The sequence below is a fragment of the Triturus cristatus genome, chromosome 2_2, assembly GCF_964204655.1.
Source record: "Triturus cristatus chromosome 2_2, aTriCri1.1, whole genome shotgun sequence".
NCBI classification, from domain to species: Eukaryota; Metazoa; Chordata; class Amphibia; order Caudata; family Salamandridae; genus Triturus; species Triturus cristatus.
The window spans coordinates 968,580,648-968,601,662 of record NC_140582.1 but is presented as its reverse complement, the minus strand read 5'-3'; the positions used below and the strand labels follow the sequence as shown (position 1 = coordinate 968,601,662).

The 21,015-nt window shown below is 47.6% G+C and overlaps 1 protein-coding gene across 1 annotated transcript in view; it reads right to left on the bottom strand.

Annotated features, from left to right (window-relative positions):
* Positions 1–21,015, bottom strand: part of FBXL5 (F-box and leucine rich repeat protein 5) — a 266,441-nt gene that overhangs the window by 182,397 nt on the left and 63,029 nt on the right. The window contains exons 5-7 of the mRNA XM_085642397.1: positions 17,004–17,186; positions 4,582–4,707; positions 74–222 (exon numbers count right to left, since the gene is read on the bottom strand). Of these exons, the coding sequence (XP_085498523.1) occupies positions 74–222; positions 4,582–4,707; positions 17,004–17,186 (458 nt within the window). The remainder of the gene's footprint in view (positions 1–73; positions 223–4,581; positions 4,708–17,003; positions 17,187–21,015) is intronic.

The following is a 21,015-nucleotide window of genomic DNA, read 5'->3' as shown; positions in this document are numbered from 1 at the left end:
AGCATACAGGTTTGGAACCCATCTGACAGAATGCGTGAAATGTTGGTCACGCATACTCAAAGCGAGGGCTTACCATTTTGCTAGAAACCGCAGAACTGAAAGCCAAAACTAATGTTTTCACAGATGAGCCAACACGGGGGAGCAGGTTATGAATTAAACCATGGAGCAAGTGCTTTTCCCTCTGTGCAACACTAATAGCTGGTGCTTCATTCTCTGCACCCTCTGTGGGGGAAAAAAAGTGACAAATTTAGCTCAGTGGAGCACATAGTTCAATATTCTAGTTAATGACCGATGTGATGGTGTAACAAAGACTGCTTAAGAAATCATGCAATTAAATTAAGAACAGACCACATCCTCATTTTTACTACCTTCTTTCAGTTGAGAGCAGGCACAGTCCTCTATTTTATTACTACCTAAAAAGATATTCAGGCACTGCATCTAAAGTTTATCTTACATGCCAAGTCAGCAAGACTAATGTTGTGCAGCAAAGCTGCACACTAGGAATAGGGAAGAAAAATGTAATGTAAATGTATCAAGGCAAAAAGGGTTGCCATAGGATACAAAAGAAAACCAGATAGAGAGCATTTTCAATGACATTTCAAAAAGGTTGCATGTAGGACAGAAGAAGAGAATTAGTGAAATGTTTTGAGTGGCAAGACGTGATAACTGTCCTTGGACCTTTATTCTTTACAGTAATAAGTCAACCACTCTCCCTTGATTCAGGCTTGCTTATGCCAGTCGGGAAGGTTGTTTGAGTACCCACGATGCATATGTAATCCAAGGATGAGATGAGATTTTCAACACGAACACCACCCTAGTTTACAGACCACCCGGTCCCCGTGCCTCTTTCACACACGCCATCTTCAACCTCATGGCACTCGAGGCCTTTGCATCCACCAACTACATCCTACGCGGACACCTCATCTTCCACCTGGACAACCAAAACGATCCCAACACCTCCTCCCTCCTTGATAACATTGCCAACGTAGGACTTAAACAGCTAGTCACCTCTCCCACGCATACAGCAGGACACACATTCAACCCCATCTTCTTAGCAGGAAACAGCATCTCCTACAGCCATACCACCAAACCTTTCTGGACAGACCACACTTGCATCTTCTCTTTCAACAAACCCAGACGTTTACGCGGCAGAAGTTGGAACAGAGTCACAGAATATCAACTCACCACCTTCCTCAATGACACCTCACCATCGATATCCTCAGACCTCAACACCACAGCACGCACCCTCCACCAATCAATGACAAACTGCGCCAACACCCTTGACCCCCTCAAGAAAGACACTGGCAAATAACACGTCGGGAAAGCAAACTGGTTCACTTCCGAGCTTCAAGAGTCCAGACCTGTAGGCGGCCAGAGAAGACATGGCGGAACAACAAAATCCCTAAGCCCAAGCCACCTTCAAAGCCGCCACCACCGCACAACACCACCTCTGCAAACCCACAAGGAAGAAGGCCCTCCAAGAGAGAATCACCAACAACGCACACAATAGCAAAGAACTCTTCAGCATCATCAAGGAGTTAGCCAAACCCAACAGCGAGGCCAGACGTCCCACCATCCCAAGACCTCTGCAACAGACTTGGCACCTTCTTCTACCACAGGAACAAGACTATCTATGACACCAAGACCACCCCACAGGCAACCACCACAACGGACGCCCAACCCCCACCCCCCTGACCAACTCTGCACAGCTGGTCCCCACTTACCACAGACTATGAAGATCATGAGAAGCATCCACTCCCTAGAACCTTCAGCCCCCTGCCCGCACCATTTCTTCCACAGAGCCGCCTCCGCCATCACAACCCAGCTATGCCTAATCAACTGCCGCCTTTCCAGACGACTGGAAACACGCTGAAATCAACCCCCTCCTGAAGAAACCCTTCGCGGACCCGACGAACCTCAAGAACTTCAGGCTCATCTCTCTGCTCCACTTATCAGCCAAAGTCATTGAAAAAGCCATCAACGCCCAGCTTGCCGACTTTAAGGAAACCAAACAGGTCATGGACATCTCCCAATCCAAATTCTGAAGCAATCCTAGCACCAAGCCCGCCCTCCTAGCGGCCACCGACATCCGCTTCCTCCTCGACCATGGTGAAATCGTGGCCCTCGTCCTACTGGACCTCTTGGCAGCCTTTGACACCGTCTGCCACCGCACCCTGGCCACAAGACTCCACAACGCTGCAATCCAAGACAAGGTAATCAACTAGATCCGTTCCTTCCTCACCGGCAGAACACAACGGGTTAGACTCCCACCAAAACCCCTCGAAACCGACAAATCAGCTGCTGAGTACCACAGGGCTACTCCCTCAGCCCCACCTTCTTCAACAGTTACATGGGCGTCCCCTCGCAACCATTGTCAGGAATCATGGGCTCAACATATACACTGACGACACCTAGCTGATCCTCTCCCTCCCCAAGGAACCCACTGTCTGTAGGGAAAGCTTCCACGAATGAATGAAAACCATGGCCACCTGGATGAAGGACAGCTGCCTGAAGCTCAACTCGGAGAAGACAGACGTCCTCATCCTAGGAGCCGCCCCACTCTGCTTGGAACGACTCCTGGTGGCCCTCTGCTCTGGGAAGTCCCCCTGCCCCCGCAAACCACACATGAAACCTCAGCACTGTACTGGAGTCCTCGCTCACAATGGACTGCCAGATAAAAATCGTCTCCTTGGCCTGCTCCAACACACTCCGCCTGCTTCGGAAGACCTTCAGATGGATTCCCAACAAATTCAGGAAGACAGTCACCCATGCCCTCATCAGAAGCACACTCTAATAAGGCAATGCACTCTACGCAGGAGTCACCCAGAAACTCTTGCAAAGAATCAAGAATGTCCAGAACGCTGCAGCAAGACTAATCATCAACATCTCCCATCACAGCCACATCACTTAACACCTCCGCGACCTCTACTGACCCAGTCGACAGAAGAATAACCTTCAAACTCCTCACCCATGCATACAAGGCTCCTCACCCATGCATACAAGGCCCTTCACAACACCAGATCCGCATGCCTGAATCACCGCCTCACATTCCACAGACCCAACAGACATCTCCGCCCAGCTTTCCCTGGCTACCATCCCACGAATCCACAAGACCAGAACCAGAGGAATGTCCTTCTCCTACCTCGCCTCCAAGACATGGAACACCCTGCCCATCCATTTCAAGAAATCACCCTCACTGACGCAATTCAGGAAGGACCTCAAGACCTGGCTCTTTGGATGAACTCATCACTTAGTCTGATGCGCTGCACCCTCCCCACAGCACCTTGAGACCCTCACAGGTAAGTAGCAGCGCTTTACAAACCCGGACTGATCGATGAGAGTTTCCTCTGTCGGGCAGTTGAACCAAGAGTAACTCTGAAAAAGGGACTGCCAAATAATTTTCAAAAATTACGATGGAAACAGATAAATCACAGAAATATTCTGAACTGTCTGTTGACATGCAGCACCCAGGCCGCAATATGACGAGTCAGCTGTTTGTGACCTGACTGGATATGCACATTCAGAGCTAATCTAAATGTACAAAATAGGGTTGCTTGTCCCAGTTTGGGTTCAAGTATTTTTTTTTTTTTTATATAAATCGATCACAAACCTTTAAGTAAATAATATACCTTTTTAATTTTTAAATAACAATGTGTATAGGACATCTAACTTACTGTGCGTGCGTTAACTGTATTTGAGTTTCTAAATCGGCATAGCTCGACAAAAGGTAAGCCATGATGGTTTGGTATCCATGAAATTCTAAGTCCAAAAAGGAGGTTCTAGGCATTTGTCGGTGTACAGCAGTATCATGCTATGGGGTGAAGCATAGAATTGGTCTGATGGAGAGCATCTTTTGTAGACATCTACTTTTTAGCCTTGTAATAATAGCCTGAAGGGAAGGAGGGTAAACCAACATGACAGAGTAATTAGTTTAGGCTTACATACAACTTAAAAAATAAGGATGGGCGAAAACGTTCCGCTCCGCCGGAGGAGTTTGGGGAATTTTGCCTGCTACGTTTGGAGCGTGGAGTTACGGCACAACTCTGCCAACCACTGTTTCGTGGAATTTTTTCTCACGAGCAGCTCGCCAACATTAAGTTGGCAAGCACGAATTTGCGTCCCCTAGCGCATTTTTTTTTGCGCTGGTACGCCTCAGAACAAGATTTTTCAATGCAGCAGGTCGCAACCGTTCGCATTGAAAAAGCTGCCGCTCGAGTAGAAAATCTGCTCGAGTAGCAGAAAGAAGCAATGCCCTCTGGAGCACTATATCATGCTGCTTGTGCTGATTGTACAAAGCAGAACAATGCTCCAGGAGCTAAAAATCAGCATGAGCAGCGCAAAGTGCCAAATTGGCCCGCACACAGTTTTTTTTATGTAACTCCACAGAATTCCACAGAGTGAAACTCCGTGAGTTCCGCCCACCCCCCAAAAAAGAAAAACAATGCTACGGATGTCTTGAAAAAAAAAAAATATAGGCAGCATGAGAAACGCTTTGACTATGCTTATTATCCAGAAGTGGCTGGTTTATTATTACCTAAAACAATTAGCATTATTCAAGCACTAAATTCCTTTTTTCCATACCAGATTCATCAACATCAGCATCTTCATCCCACTCCTGATAAGCACGACTTTCATCTTTTCTGTTGTTCACCCAGTCTTCATCTGGTTCCACCTCAAGTTCACCTGGAGGGCCACTATACCAATCACCTATTAAGACAAATACAGAAATTTCCAAAGATATCTTAGGAGAATGGAAATCATCAGAATAGTGCAAAATGCTTTTAGAAAAGTAACACCATCACTATAAAATTAATGTGATTTATACTCGGAAGTGTTAGATTACATAAACAACGTGGGGATTGAATAACTGTATACAATGTACTGTCTAGCTTCCAAAAGTATATGCAATTTAAAAATATCCTAAGAGGCCAAACCATTGGTTTAAATAATTCAAACTGAACAGATCACAGCAACACAATTCAAAGTGACTTAAATGACACACACAGACTTTATAGACACTGCCAACATCCAAGATATGAAACTTAAGAAAATCAACTCAGCAAAAATAGAGCATAAAAATGACATTTCTAAATCCCCTATTCTTCAGAATAATGGTAGGAGAACTGACAATCTGCAGGAGGACAGGCTATGCGTCATATAAAATGTTACCAAGTGTTATGCATTTTTCTTTTTCAACTGTTTGACAGCAAATGATTTCTTTAATTTTTACTCAGTTTGTAGAATTTCAAACAAAACACCATTGTGATGAGAAAGATTCCTCCGTATGAGAGTCTTGCCTGTAGAAGTTTAACAAATTTATTATCAGACATGCTGTATCGATCGAATAACGGAGGATTTTTCAGGATATTTAGTGATAAGCGAACACTGTCTGGCAAGCAGTAAGGCCTATGAGAGCGTTTTTCTCATCCTTTGAATCTTGTTTGGAATATTAAGAACTTTACAAGATTAAAATGCAGAAATTATGTTCTTTATGCTAACGCAGAGGTCTTCAAGTATTACTTTGGGAAGTTTCCTTCACGCTGGCTTCATGTCTGTACAACCCTCGGGCTGAATTCAAGCATCTTGAAATGCTAACTTTGTTTTCCTCAAATTTATTTAATCCTAGACAGGAAATGTGGGGTGACACTTGTTTCACTCCTCACCAATGTAAACAAGGGTGTTACCACATATCTCAAGCCATACATTGCTCTAAAGTGCTGCTGCCCGATTACTGTATGACTGGGTCGTAGGTGCCTTTTGTAACCGCACCTTGAAAAAGACCTGAAAACCATCTCATGGAAGACAATTAGATTGATGGATTTCTGCAAGCACCAGAGGCAGAATGTGAGAAAGTGCCCTCTTTCTGCATGGTTGCTCCCACTTTTTGCTGAATTGCTGATGAGCTTTGACTGAGTGTGCCCTGGGCTCCTGCTAATCAGGTACTCAGGGCCTATGTTCTTTCTCTAAAACTGCATTGAAGCCTAAACCCAAATGGCATCACTGGCCACAGGTCAGCCCCTGGCAAATGGTACCACAGGTACCCAGGGCACTGTGACCAGGGAAGACCTCTGTACCTTCACACACACACTGCCTTTGCAGGCTGCGTGTTTTGGTGAAGAACAACTTGAAGAGTCAACATGGCACACATCCCTGTGTCATCAACAATAAGGAGCATAAGAGAAAATAATCAATCAGGTCGCCCTCGGGGGAGGAGCCTAGCGCGCATCCAAGATGGTCGCGTGAGCACAGGGCTCCCCGGACCCTCGCTGCTCCTCGGAATTTATCCTGAATCTATCCTGACCCGGTTGATGGAATCTGGGAGACGAATGCTGGCTGAACACTAAACTCCTTTCGGAAATCAAATCGGACCTGGCAATCCGGAGTTATGGTGGTTTGAACTTTTGAGGCCCACCCTACGGCAGTGCCCGAGGCGAGGGTGATCTCTGGAGCCGGGGCGTAGTTGAACAACAACGGCAGCGGAGCGGTGCCAGTGGCCGTCACATCACTTTCGGTTTCACTTTTGGTCTTTGAGGGGCTGGACTGTGGACTTGCCTGGTGCGACTGGGCTTCCATTTTGCCTTCGCTTGATGCCGGTGGCTTCGTTTGCTGCCAGTGTGCTCATTGACGGTGGTCCCTTCGCTCCGCCATATTGCGGCCTGTGGTGCGACACACGTCTGCCTGGTCTGTGCCACCTCGACGCTTCCTCGGTGGTCCCCTTCGGCGATCGAGGTTCTCATGGGAGGCAGGGGAGACCCCGAGAGGCGTAAGACCAAGACATCCCTACGTGGGGGACCGGTCCAGACGAACAACATGGACCGCTACACTCAGGGTAAAGGATCCCCCGGGACAGCCAATGTCCCCCCGGATGACACCAGTGGTGGCCCGTCCGTTTCTCCGGATCTGTCCCTGCAGGACATCATGGGCGCCATTACGGGCATCAGAGAGACCATCGCTACACAGTACGAGGCCTTGGCACGGTGGCCATTGACATTACCCTAATCCGGGCGGATCTCTCTAAGACCAACGAGAGGGTTCAATCGCTGGATGTGCGGACGTCCTCCCTTGGGACGGACGTGTCGGACCTGAAGGCCACTCTCGGCGATCTCAAGTCGGCCAATGATTTGATGGCCCGGCGGCTGGAAGACTTCGAGGGACGGGCCCGCCGCAATAACATCCGCGTCATAGGTGTTCCGGAGACCTCCGATAACCGCCCGGTTGATCTTCTGGTCGAGGAGCTCATCCTCGAGCATCTTGCTCCGCTGGCCTGAGTAAGTTTTTCGCTGTGGAGCGGGCCCATCGAGTCCCAGGTGGCCGGCCGCGACCGGGTGCCCCCCCCGAGGCCTATCGTTGCGAGACTTTTCCACTACAGAGACCGAGACGCGATTCTGCAGGCCTCACGGGTTCATGGCCCGGTCCGACATGAGAACTCGTCCATTAACTTTTTCCCGGACTTCACCCAACTTGTCCAGAAACAGCGGATGGGCTTCCAAGGGGTGAAGCGGCGTCTCCGGGACCTCGGTCTCAAGTACTCTATGCTTTATCCTGCAAGGCTCCGAGTGGAACATGAAGATCGGACTACCTTTTTTGACTCTCCTGTGACTGTGAGTGACTGGCTGGATTCGCTGCCAGACCGGGGTGACCGGACTGGGCCCTCTGCCGAGGGTGGTGGGTCTCCTTTGGAGTGACTTGTGGTCCCGGACTCTGCCAGGTTGTACTGTTCGGCTGGGTTCTACTTCTTTTGTGCATTTTGTTTCACTATGTTGTGTGTGGGGAGCGGGCGGGGACGGGTCCCCTCCCTCCTCCGGGGTCTTTTCGTAGAATGGGGTTTGTAGGGCGACAGGCACACTGCAAGTTGGGGTGGTTTTTTGAACCGCAGGAGTGCAGGGTGGGGGGTGTTGGAGTTGGGGGGGGGTTGGTGGGTGGGTGGGGTTGTTTGCATTTGTGTTTTTTGTTTTCAAGGCGAAGTATTGGCTATGGTTCATCCTTGGGTGTTGAGCTCTTTGCTAGGGGGCCCTTGATCTACTGGATGGGATGGGGGGTGGGGGGGGGGACGGGTTGAGATTGATGTCTTGGAACGTCAATGGATTGGGGGACCGTATCAAACGGGGTGTTGTGCTGCAATATCTGCGTCGTTTGACTCCTGACGTGGTGTTCTTACAGGAGACGCATCTGGTTGGCAACGTTTGTCGGGCTATGAACAGGGGGGGATATCGACTTGTGGCCCACTCTGGTTTCACCACTGGTTCGAGAGGGGTGGGCATTCTCTTGCGAGCTTCACTTCCGTTGGAGATCACCAGGGTGGTCCCAGACGATAGAGGGCGCTATGTGGCTCTGACTGGGAGGTGGGAGGGGCAGTCCCTTTCCTTGATCTCAGTCTATGTTCCCCCGGGCCTCCAGAACTCCACCTTCTCAGACTTGGGTCGTATGTTGCTTGGGCTTCCTGACAGTCTTTTGCTTATGGGTGGGGACTTTAATTCGGTTGTCTCGGGTGACCTGGACCGTCATCCGCCCAGGGCCCTCCCTGCTGCCCAGGCGTGGCTGGGCGGGCTCCTGGAGACCTTCGGTCTGGTGGACTGTTGGAGGTTAATGCATCCGGCACGGTGTCAGTACACCTTTCACTCTGGGGCCCATGGGAGTCTCTCCAGACTGGATTATTTCCTTATGCCCGCGGCCCAGGCTACTCTGATTCGAGAGGTCAAACACCTGGCCAGGGGTATTTCTGATCATTCCCCACTGTGGTTGCTTTTTGACACCGGGTCGCGGTCCGCTGGGCGGATCGCTCCTATTAACCCTTGGTACCTGCGAGACCCCAAGATCCGTGATAGCCTGATTAAGTCGATTGATCAATATTTTTCTGAGAATGAGGGGTCGGTATTGTCCTCGGTGTCCCTGTGGGAAGCTTTCAAAGCAGTGCTCCGCGGGCATGCCCTGTCCCAGATAGTGGAGGCCAAGAGGGTCAAGAGAGAGGCGGTTGTGACGCTGGAGACTGAAATATTGGGGCTGGAGGCAGCTTTGGAGGCGGGTGTCACCCCGGATGGGCTGCATGCCCTCAGCCTGAAGCAGTTTGAATATAAGTCTCTCGTCACTGATGCTGCCAAGACTATATATAGGGAGCAGCAGGGCAGGTTGTATGATGCCGGAGACAAGGCGGGTAAGCTGATTGCCTGGTTGGATAAGAAGGAGAGAGTGAATCGTGTGGTCCCAGAGCTTCGGGGGTCGGATGGAGTGTGTGTGACTGAGCCTGGTGAGATTGTTGAGTGTTTTGCTGACCACCTCCGTGCAGTGTACTCCCCGGTGTCCGATAGAGATGAGGACGACTCTCGTCTTCTGCTTCGGGATATTGCCCTGCCCGGCTTATCCGTCGATGATCGCGAGCTGATGAATGCCCCTTTGTCTGTCGAAGAGATTGCTACTGCGATTCGCTCCCTCCGCTCGGGCAAGGCTATGGGCCCCAACGGCCTGCCGATTGAACTATATAAGTTGCGCCCGGATAAAATCGCGCCTTTCCTCCGTCATATGTTTCAGGAATCGCTCGAGAGGGGTTCCCTTCCTGACGACCAGCGTCTGGCTACTATAGTAGTGATTCCCAAGGAGGGTAAGCCACGTGACCGCTGTGCCTCCTATAGGCCTATTTCCCTGCTGAATGCCGAACCCAAAATCCTTGCTAAGGTCCTCGCTAATCGCTTGCTGAGCGTTATATGTGACTTGATACATCCGGATCAATGTGGCTTCATCCCACATCGTAATACCGCTCTTAACTTACGGCGTCTGCACGGCGTCCTTGCTAGGGCTGAGTACTTGGCTGAACCGGCCATATTGGTTTCCCTAGACGCCACGATGGCCTTTGATACCATTGAATGGCCATTTCTTTGGGCCGTCTTGGCGAAGTTTGGGTTTGGGGAGGGGTTCCTTGGCTGGGTGAAGCTCCTTTATGCTGGACCAACGGCTCAGGTGGTTGTCAATGGGCGGGTTTCTCGGCCTTTCGCTCTCGGGAGGGGAACTAGGCAGGGGTGCCCGTTGTCCCCGCTGCTCTTTGCTCTCGCCCTGGAGCCGCTCGCTGCCTGGCTCCGTTGGGAGCCCTCGATTAGAGGGCTCCGGTGGGCCCCGGGCTTCGAGGATCGGGTTTCATTGTACGCGGATGATATTCTCTTGTATCTCACCTCACCGCGGAAGTCGCTCAATGTTCTCTTTGATGTCCTTACTTCCTTCGGGAAAAACTCGGATCTGATAATCAACTGGTCCAAATCTTGTGTGTATCCTATCTCTGGTGGTTCTCCTCTCTTGCCGCCTCGGCTTCCGCTCCAAATATCTCAGTCCGGCTTTAAATACCTGGGGGTGTACGTTTCGTTGGATCCGGCGGTCCGCTATGAGCAGAATCTCCTGTCTCCACTCCGGCGTTTGAGGGCAGATACGGCTCGGTGGTGTAAGCTGCCCTTGTCTCCGCTTGGTCGCGCGGCGCTGTTTAAAATGATGTCCCTTCCCAGATTCCTTTATGCACTCCAGAACTTCTTCGATGTCATTCCTGCGGCCTACTTTAGGGAGGTGGAGAGTTTGCAGAGGAGACTGGTTTGGGACGGGCGATCGCGTAGGCCAAGCTGACTCTTTCCTGGTATGACGGGGGCATCGCGCTTCCTGATATTAGACGGTACTATTGGGCCTCCCAGCTGTCTGCCATTAACCATGCTACGTACGCTCCTGGTTCGAACCCGGCATATGAGATGGATAAATTCCTGCTCCCCGGCGGTAACTATAACAGAGCGCTTTACTCGCGGTCTGCTGGTAGGGCCCTTACGGGCCCTACCAGGATTGCGGTCCGTGTATGGAAGGCGGCTAACGTTGCGATGGGCTGGAGTGAGCGTTTAACGTGCGCCACTCCTCTATTCGACTCAGACCGCTTGGGAAACCTCTGGACAACGAAAGGCTTCGAGCGCTGGGATACAATTGGCATCAGCAGAGTGGGGGACCTGTGGGTTAAAGGTGCGGTTAAATCCTTCGCGGCGCTTCAGCGCGAGTATGAGCTTAGTGACAGAGAGTTCTTCCGTTATGCACAGGTTCGGCACGCCCTGCTTTCGGTCTTTGGGGAGGGGACCACGGTCCCTTCTTCTTCGCCTCTCGAGGACCGCATACTCGACGGTCACGTCCCCGACAGTACTATTTCTCTGATTTACAAAAAACTGATAAACAATCGGGCTGACCTCTTGGTGCGTCTTCGGGAGGCATGGACGGGAGATGGGGTGGAGCTGGACGATGAGGACTGGCAGACTGCACTGTCATCCCCTAAGGAGGTGGCCATCCCGGCCCGTCTCCGCCTGGTCCAGCTTAAGATTCTCCATCGTGTATATGTGACGGGCCCCCGCCTGGTCTCGATGGGGTTCTCAGACGACGGACTCTGTAAGCGTGGCTGCGGGCTCAGTGCTACTTTTCTCCATATCCTATGGGAATGCCGCGAGGTGGCGGAATACTGGCGCCGGGTGCATGATATTATGAGACGAGTCACCGGGGTCGCTCTGCGGCCGGAGGTGCGTCGTTGTGTGCTGAATGTATGGGAGCCCAATGACTGCAATGCGGCTCAGGCTCGGTGGGCGGCCTTGGGGAACATGATTGCAAAGAGAGATATTGCGCAGCTTTGGGGTTCCCAGCGGCCTCCCACCGTGTCCGTCTAGAAGGAAAACATGGACTGGTGCATGTTCAGGGAGAAAACGGTGTATGTGGCCCGTGGTAAACCGGGGGCTTGGGGTAAAATTTGGGGGCAGTGGAACGCGTATCGTGGGTCTATCTGTACTCCCCCTTTGGTAGATACGTCCGGGGTTGCCTCGTCCCCCTGATCCTTGAGGGTTCCTTGTGCATCTAGTACTTCGGAGTACAGATTTGGTTCTCTCGTTGCCCCCCCCTCCCTCTCAGGTCTTCTTTTATTGACCGCCCTCGGGTGGTTGGGTGTTGACTCCCCCGGCTGGTGTTCGCCGCCCTTCATAAGTCGTTTCGCCTTGTTTGTTGTATCTTTGTATTTTTCTTTTTTGTTGTTATTTATACTAAAAGTGTGTATTCTGATTTCCTTTATGTGCAATCTGATTTACTGTGATAGTGCGGAGCCCCTGTGGGCTAGCCATGGTTTTCTGATATGCTGGAACACTTTGACTACTAGCGGCCGGCCCTGGTGGTTGTAGGCCCGTGTTTGTAACCCTTTAATGCACAATAAAATCTTTTCACAAAAAAAAAAAAATAAAAAAAAAAAATAAGGTCGCCCTCCACTCATCACATCACTATATCAATAAAGACCGGATTGTGCTCGGACACCTGATTTATGAGGATCCTATAGCAGGGTAGTAATATCTATGCCCAAAAGGCTGGCATCTAAAGAGTGCCAATAACAGCCGGACCTCAGTGTCCAAATTTCTGTGTGTACAACTATGCGTTTACTACCTATCGGATACCAGATTTATGGAAAGGCTCGATCTTATGCCCAATTTTCAAGAAAGGAGATCCCTCCCTTCCAGCTAATTACCGACTCATTGCCCTATTGGATCTTGAGGCTAAGGTATATGCTCAGTGTCTTCTCAGGTCGCTAGAAAAATGGGTAGTGGAAAATAACATTTTACCATACTTTCAAACTGGGTTCCGATCTTCTGACTCCACAATTGACAACATCACCGCCCTAGCCATCCTGAGTCAACAAGCAACGCAAAAAAATCAACTTCCCCTCTATTGCTGCTTTATAGATTACAGCGCCGCCTTCGATAAAGTGTCTCGTAACACTTGTGGGGGATTCCACAGATCCTGGTCGTAGCCCTTATCTCCTTACATAAGAACACATGGGTACGAGTCAGAACGGGCCAAACGACAGTCTCTGCCAAAATTCCAACTTCAGACGGCCTAAAGCAAAGATGTGTTCTTGCTCCCCTTTTGTTCAATCTCTACACCGCTGACCTGGGGAGATTCCTGGAGAAAAGTAGTCTCCTTCTGCCAAAACTGGGCCTCGCAAAAATGAACTTGCAAATTCTGCAATACACTGATATTGTTATAATGGACCAGGCAAAGTCTGGCCTCCAAACAGCCTTGTGCATGCTCCACAAATACAACACAACTAATGCTCTTAAAATTATACAGGATAAGACCAAGGTCTTGATTCTCGCCGTTGCAAGAAAAAGAAAAGTTTAACGTGGAACATTGGGCCCGCAAAGATTAAAATAACATCAAAATGCAACTACCTGGGGGTCTGGTTTAGCGAGTCTTCCAGACCATCAGTCCACTTGGAAGCCTTGAAAAAGAGAGCTGGAGCAACAACATACAGCCTGACTCGACTTAACCAGTCCCAGAGTAGTAATTCTGCTGAACCCATTCTGAAGGCGATTACAGCTACCCTTCTTCCTGCCTTAAGTTACGGGCACCAGGCCTTTCCTCGCGCATGCTCGGCCAGTCTCGACCACGTCCAGGTTACCATTTATAAAAAAAATCATTTGTCTCTCCGAATTACATCCACAGGGCAAGACTACGATTGGAGAAGGCCTTCAAAGACAATTGATTTTCTGTGAGGCTGACACCCTGAAATACTATATAAGGGCACTAAAAGCCGCAGATAACATGCTTAATGCGCGGTTAAAAGAAACTCTTGCCAGCTCTGGGAATCCATGGAATCGTCAAATTGTAAAAGCCATAAGAACGCTACATATTGACGAAACATCACTAACTAAAGACTCTATTCCATACACAGTCTGGAAAAGGGTTATCAACAAGCAGGTTAGACAAGTACCCTACCAGATGGGCATTCGGGTCCAAAAAACATCAATTATCCTGCTCCCCTTAAACGACTCATACTTTCCTGGGGTACCTCAACCTTACTTTCTTGAAGTCTGAACGCAGTGTCCCGCAAAAATATAATGTTCATGCGTCTCCTAGGTCTGCACTCCACTGCCTTCAACCAATGGGCTCCAACTAGTGCGGAGGGGGCTTGCAGACTGTGCAATTACAGGTCTGAATCATGGTTGCATCTTATGTGCAGTTGTTCTGCCCTTGATGCTCCCAGAAGACTTCTTTTAAAATCCTTATATCTAAAAAGGGACATCAGTACATGTCGGTAGGCATTAGCTCTCTGCTTTACTTCACCAGATATTCAAGTGCTTGCAAGGTCTGGAAAAATGTGAGACTCTTTGAAAATCTGCTTTCTCCCTCTCCTGCCCCCGCCATACCAGCTCCTCCTCCCCAAAAACGTATCGCAGACTATTTTTGCATGTTACCCTAGTGTCTCTGCAACAAATCATATTATTCTTGGTTTTTGAAGCCGGTCACGTGAATACAACAGTGACTACAAGACTGCCTCGTCAGTAATAGGTGTATGGATTGAAATTTGATGGTTTGCTTCGCTTTGCTTTTAATGTGGTAACAGTGCTACAATGACATTTTATTGCAATGGTTTTAATTAACTGCTAATTTAATAAACTAAACACTGTGACCAGAGAAGGCCTCTAAGGGCTGCAACACTTATTTTGCCACCCTTAAAGGTCCTGTACCATTACACACACACACTGCGTTTGCAGGCTGGGTGTTTTGGTGCATAACAAAGTGAAGAGTCGACATGGCACACACCCCTGTGTGCCATGCCTACAACCCACTGCCTTGGCATAGATCTGTCACCCCTCTAGCTGGGTGCACTATACCAGTGGTCAGGGTACAGGTGCATGAGCCCTGTACCCCTACAGTGTCTAAGTACATTCTTAGACATTGTAAGTGCAGTGCTGCCATTAAGAGTATATGGTGCTGGGAGTTTGTCATTATGAACTCCAACACACCATAATGGCTACACTGAAAACAGAGAAGTTTGGTATCCAGCTTCTCAGCACATTAAACCCACACTGATTCTAGTGTGGGATTTAATGAAAAATGCACACAGAGGGCATCTTAGAGATGACCCTTGAAAACTAACCTAGCACTAGTGTCCAGGCTGAGTGGCTGCTTTCAGCTGCCTCCACCAGACATGTTTCTGGACCCCCTGGGTCGAGAGCCTGCTGCTCACTGGGGCAAGAAACAATGCACATCCTGAGACGAGGTGCCAAGCCTCCTCCCCCAGGATGGGCAGGGTTCACGAAGAGGAAGCTTCAAATGCTTGCCACCTTTGTGAGCTTCCCAAGGCAACTTGCTGCTTTCAGCAACTGGTCCCCACTGGTTCTGACCCCCACTTTGGGCAAGAGAACCGGCAGGAATAACCAGTGAGGAAGAGAGGTGTGCCCACCTCTGCCAACTCCATCCCTCAGGTGGGGGAGGCGAGGTGAAGCACAACTCTCAGTCCACACCATCTTGCAGATAGGGGGACTCAGCCAACCAGGGATAAGCTTCTGCCCCCCTCCCACTGGAGGGTGGCATAAAAGGGGGTGTACCCACCCCAGGAAAGGGACCCATTGGTCCCAACCTTTTTACCTACCTGTAACACCCCTGAATCTAGTATTTAGGGGCACCCCTGAACCTTGCTTCCTCAGACAAGAACCGACTACAAGAAAAGAAGATGAAGGACCTAACAGCAGTGCCGACGCGAACAAGAGGAAGACTCCCACTGACTTGGCCCCAGCCCTACCTGCCTGTCTCCACCTCGAACCTGCTCCTGCGAAATACCGGTGTGTCCTGCAGCCAGCAACCTCGGAAATCCCGGAGGACCTGCCTGCCTTCAACCACAAAGACTGTTATTGAGGATAAGGGGTAAAAAGTCCTGATCCTTACTGGCCGTATATTGAGCAAGGTTCTCTTCTTTGATGCTTACCCTTGACAGGGGAAAACCCCTAACCCCCTAATGCAAGTAAGGTTCACAACTGGATTGTCAGGGCAAGATTTGTTTCCTGGATTTTTTATGGAAAAATTCCAATCACACATTGGTTTATTTTGTAGCGTATTTACAATGGTGTTGTCACTCTATCCGTGATAGTGAGTGAAAGAACAGCCAACACGTGTTTCACCCCTTTACATGGCTATCCGGCCTGGGGCTTACTCAGGGCGGTTTGAAAGTTTAAATTGTAGATCAGGTCATCTTGGTCAAATGGATTTCCTAAGAATTCTCTAAAGTTTCGGGCATAATGCCACTTCCGGTGGTTGCAGTCAGTCGATGTGGATCCAAGGTTAAGGTTCTCAAAACAGTACATGTTCTGAAACCAACTGATTAAATGTGTGAACAATCCAGACAGGTTGAGTGATGAAATAGCGCAGCACTGAAGTATTCTGACCAGGGGCAAAGGGACATACAATGGTGCAGCCAGTGCTCAGAAGTAATATGCTGAGAATGGAGATTGATTATGGTTGGAGGCGTGGTTGAAGTGTAGTACAGCAGGTGTAGGGAAGTAGCTTAAGTTCTGCTGTGGAAGCAAGTGTGACTGCACATGGAGATGTGGAACTTGAACATGGCACTGAGCATGTGTTGATAGGAAGAGATGGTGTGCAGATGCGCAGAATTGGCCGCCATGTTTGTCTACCAAGTACATTTACTGAGTAACTGTTTTAAAATTGCTCTGCAATTACAGACTTGTATTTAAGGGCAGTTGGAAGTCATAGTAATGTGTTCTTTAATTTTCCTATAATCTTACCTGTGGTATGTGTTCTTATTGTGACCTTTTGCTTGGTGTTCTATATTGATTGTCTTTGTAAAAACAAAGGGAGTAGACATGTGTAGTGTTAAAGGGTTGTGCATCCTTTGCATGAGCACAGCATTAACATGTCACTTGGAGGAAAACTGAACAGGTTGGAATTTGAATATGTGACAGCTAAGATCAGGAAGTGGGGGATGCAGACTAGCTTCCAGGGATGAGGAATAAAGGCTGTTAAATATACCTTGGATCCGGGCATCATTTATGGACACCACAACAGAAATACTTACAAGAATACATGATGGTTTAAGGAAGACTTCTATAATAATACTCAACAGCAAAACAACATTTATAGGAAAACATAGAAGGGTGGAAATACTATTGAGCTATCTAATTTACCAATATTTGAATGGCACATAATATTTAAAAGACTGAACTACTTACCTCTGGCCCAGTGTACTGGATATATGTGTTTCCAGAGGAATCCAGTTTTAGTCAGTTGAGACCATTTAGTGTTTACTTGACTACAATGGCATAGATCTCGAGGGCTTAGGTAACTAAAAACAGTCACCAAGACCTCCGGAGGAAGCTGATTTATAGAAGCGACATTACTTTTCACCTCAGTTTCTGTAAAGTAAAACAAACCACTTAACGTATTGATACGAGGTTATGAAAAAGCAAAAGACACTGGGTATATCTTATTTAGAACATAAAACAATTAAGCAGTAAGGGAGTACACTTCAACTTCTCATCTCCATTACAGTGACTGTGCAGGAATTTGGATATTACACAGGCAATCTTCTAGCTGTTAATTTTGTTAACCAAGAGAAAGTGATTGTTCATGCCACAATCTTCAACAGTATTACTGTTCTAGTGCTGAAATCCAAGATCACCTGGTATGGTTTGCAAACTAGTCAGTTGCCTCATGGTGTAATCAAGTTTTAAAAAACTGCTATTATCCCCTAAAGTCAGGAAAGAAGTTATACCATTACCTTAGCCACTAACTGAAGTCTTTCATTAATGGATTTTAAGCATCTGTGGATGGGCCAATGCACTTTATTAATGGTCTTCACTATAGAGCATCCGTGAGACTACACACCAGAAATCAAACTTAGAAATATACAGGACGCAGTTACAAAATGATCCTAATGTATACCTAGGCTCTGTTGGGGAAAAAAAAGGGAGTTCCCGTTCATTATTACACAATAAGGAAATTAAGATTTGACTTTTGATTACTAGCCATCTTTCTTAACCCCTTTACTGAAGGGGCTGTGATGTTCACTTCCTCTGTACTACCTTATTGGTGCCGAGGAAAGGAACATCATGTCTTCCATGGGGGTGGGAATACTTTCACTTCCGTTCCTGGCCTCTCCCACAGCAGACTGATGATATCCTCATTCCTTTGGATGGTGTTACTGCTGGAGACCATCAAGTCTCAGAGTCTGTATTTTGAAGTAGATCCCCCACCATATCCCCTCAGCACCACAATGCACGGAGAGGCACCAGTGGGAAGGTAGATCATCTTCCTTTACAACAGTGCTTCTCCTGAAGGGTGGCTGCCCAGGGATTAGTGCTGGCAAGATTCTCACATAGTATACAGAGTATTGCAGAGGGTTTAGGTCGCTGGCATTTTCCACATTTGACACCAGACCACAGAAAGCACGGTTATCCCTGCAATACATTAGGGGCCTAAATACTACTCCAATAGGGTTGAATTCTTCCCATCTCTTCATTACTTGTAAGAGGTATCGACTCAGCCAGACTATAGAGGTGGTAATTTTGATTGGGCAATTCACCAATTTGAATAACTGTCCCAGTTTCCCGTAGTTTAGGATATTTGATGGCCCTGATAAACTGTCACAAATCATTTGCGACTCAGTTTTTGTCAAGCAACCCTTACTTAATTTTATAGTTTGAAAAAACAAGAAGGAACATTATTTCCTGTTTACTTTCACCTTTTAACCTCAACTAGAACCACCTTTATAATAAAATAGTAATTAGGTAGTCCTTAGTCGTTTTAAGCTTTTCACTCATTTTTCCTCCCATCTACACTCGTAGCACCCTCACTACAGGCTTGCTACCAAGAATCATTTTAAAAGATATCGGCAAAGAGCCCCTTAAAGGGCCCACTAGGCCCTGCAGCACAGGCCTAACGAGGAGCTGCCCGTTGATGAAGCATGCAACCCAGTTGAGTAGGTGAGGGCTCTTGCTCCTGAATATTTACATTCCACTTACCACCCTTGTTGTGGACAAGACAACAATGGTGTTTCCCCATGAGGCAATCTTAGGAACTACATACTCTTTGTTCTTGGTATACGGATTAGTCCATACATGGAAGTGTGTTTGTTGGACCTGAACTGCTCCCGGTCCCTACTTTGTTGACGGTTATCACATAGCCAGAATTTTCCACTACACACCGGGAATTAATTGTCTTTTTGGTTGGGGGTGTACTGTCATAGGGGCCAACAGCCCTTTGGGACAAAAGTACTTTGGTGCCATTTCCCTTCTCTGCATCACTGCCACCAAACCAACTGGACAAAGACAGATTTTTTTTTTAAAGTCCGCTTGTTGTGGAATATTTCTCTTCCAGGCTACCTCGGGTTTATGCTCCAGGAAATAACACAGCAGTCGAGAAGTCTGTGAACCCTTAAAAGGGTGACTACTGTCCATTTGGTATATACAAAGTAAAAGAACTTAATATGGCATCACCCTTTACATGTTCTACAAGAGTGCCACAGGTTGTAGATACAGCCTGAAAGTGTAAACAGGAAAGGATCCAATCATAACTCCTGCTGGTTGACCTTTCACATTAGGAACTAGTGAAAAGACTGTGTGATCTTTTTCAATTACTTTCATAACGGTTATATATAACCTTTATGAGGAAAACATCTATACAGGAATATAGATGTTCAACAAGCTGTAACACATTGGCATGGTGTGGAACAAATCTAAGTCACCAGAAGGGATTCCCTTATGAGCTTGTTTGCAAGAAGCTCCAAAAAGGTCAGTGTGAGCCTTACATTATGAACAGCTGCTAGCTGTGAAATTCTCAGGAAGGTGGAAAGTACATGTGCTCCCTACAATTCGTGATGCAAGCACTTCTCTAGTTACTGTTTGAGATCAACTGGCAGAAGTGCATGAGACCAACTGCACACTTGAATAGGGAATAGAAAAGGGTGCTATTAAAAAAAGTGCCCAGTTACTTCAATCATATGAAGAAACTTGTAAAACATGCACATGGTATGAGGAGCTGGCAATCCACCAGATCCAACTGGCAAAGTATAATGCGTCTGGTCTACTGTCTGTCTACAACAGGAGTAATTATGTCCTTTCTTGACTTTGAGTTACCCATTACCGTTCATCTCACTGTTAAAGAAGCAGTAGCCTCTCCTTTATCTATTGTGGAGGACGATGAAGGACTACAAGACTGACACTTTGCATACCGTATTGCTGCAAAAAAGAAAATAACTCGACCATATTGAAGATGCAGAGCTTTTACTGGGCAGGAAATTACCTAGGAGACTTGGTACTACAGTCTCCAGTGCCCTCTAGGCCAAACTTGCATTGTCCAACTTGCTTCACTTTTTACTATACAAATTGAGGTTCTGGTAAACTGACTGAAGAGGAACAGTCTTTTTGTGACTTTAAATGACCTTGAATAAAAACATACCTTCCATGGCCTATTAATTACCTATACGGTCTTTCAATTGTTTCATCTAAAGTGGAAAACGATTCTTTCCAAAATGATTACAATCCATGTTTTTCTTCCTAAACTTGATTTGAGCCACTGTGTCTTCAGTGACTCCAGTAAATGGGTGCACATTGGTCATACTTGTGGCCTACATGCTATCTTCATGCTTTATTTTTATTACGGTCCTCATTTGAAGTGGCACTGTTAAAAAGTGGCAGATGTTCCTTCTATCATATTACAGTGCAGGACAGTCAAAGGCACAGTACGTACGGCAGCTGCAACATCTGCCATGTTTTGATGAAGAACCCTGTCTGGCCAACTCTAAATAAGGTACCAAGTTTTTCTGCAAATGCTTTACAAAGCATTTAGGATTGTCTGCCCCAGGAATTTTTTTACTCAAGTTTTCAAATGCAGATAAATTCAGACTGCCAGAGAAGTGAGTCTGAAGGATATTCTCGGATACCTCTAACTTCCTAGTGTGGAGTGGAAGAAGTTGTATTTTGGCAACTGTTTACTGGAATTTTGTCAGCCCCTCTGACTGCTAGAAGACAAATTCCAAACAAAGAGGACTCTTGCCAAGCACAGTGAGCATGCTAAAGGCAAAAGAAAGGCACGTTCTACTGAGCCTATGTAGGTTGCCTTTGATAGGCTTTAGTTGAGGTTCACATTGCCACTCACACAATATTAGTTTAGGGTTGATAAGTTCCCCAAGAGGCAGCTGAGCCTGGGCCCAAATACCATAACTACCCACATCACCAAAAAAGA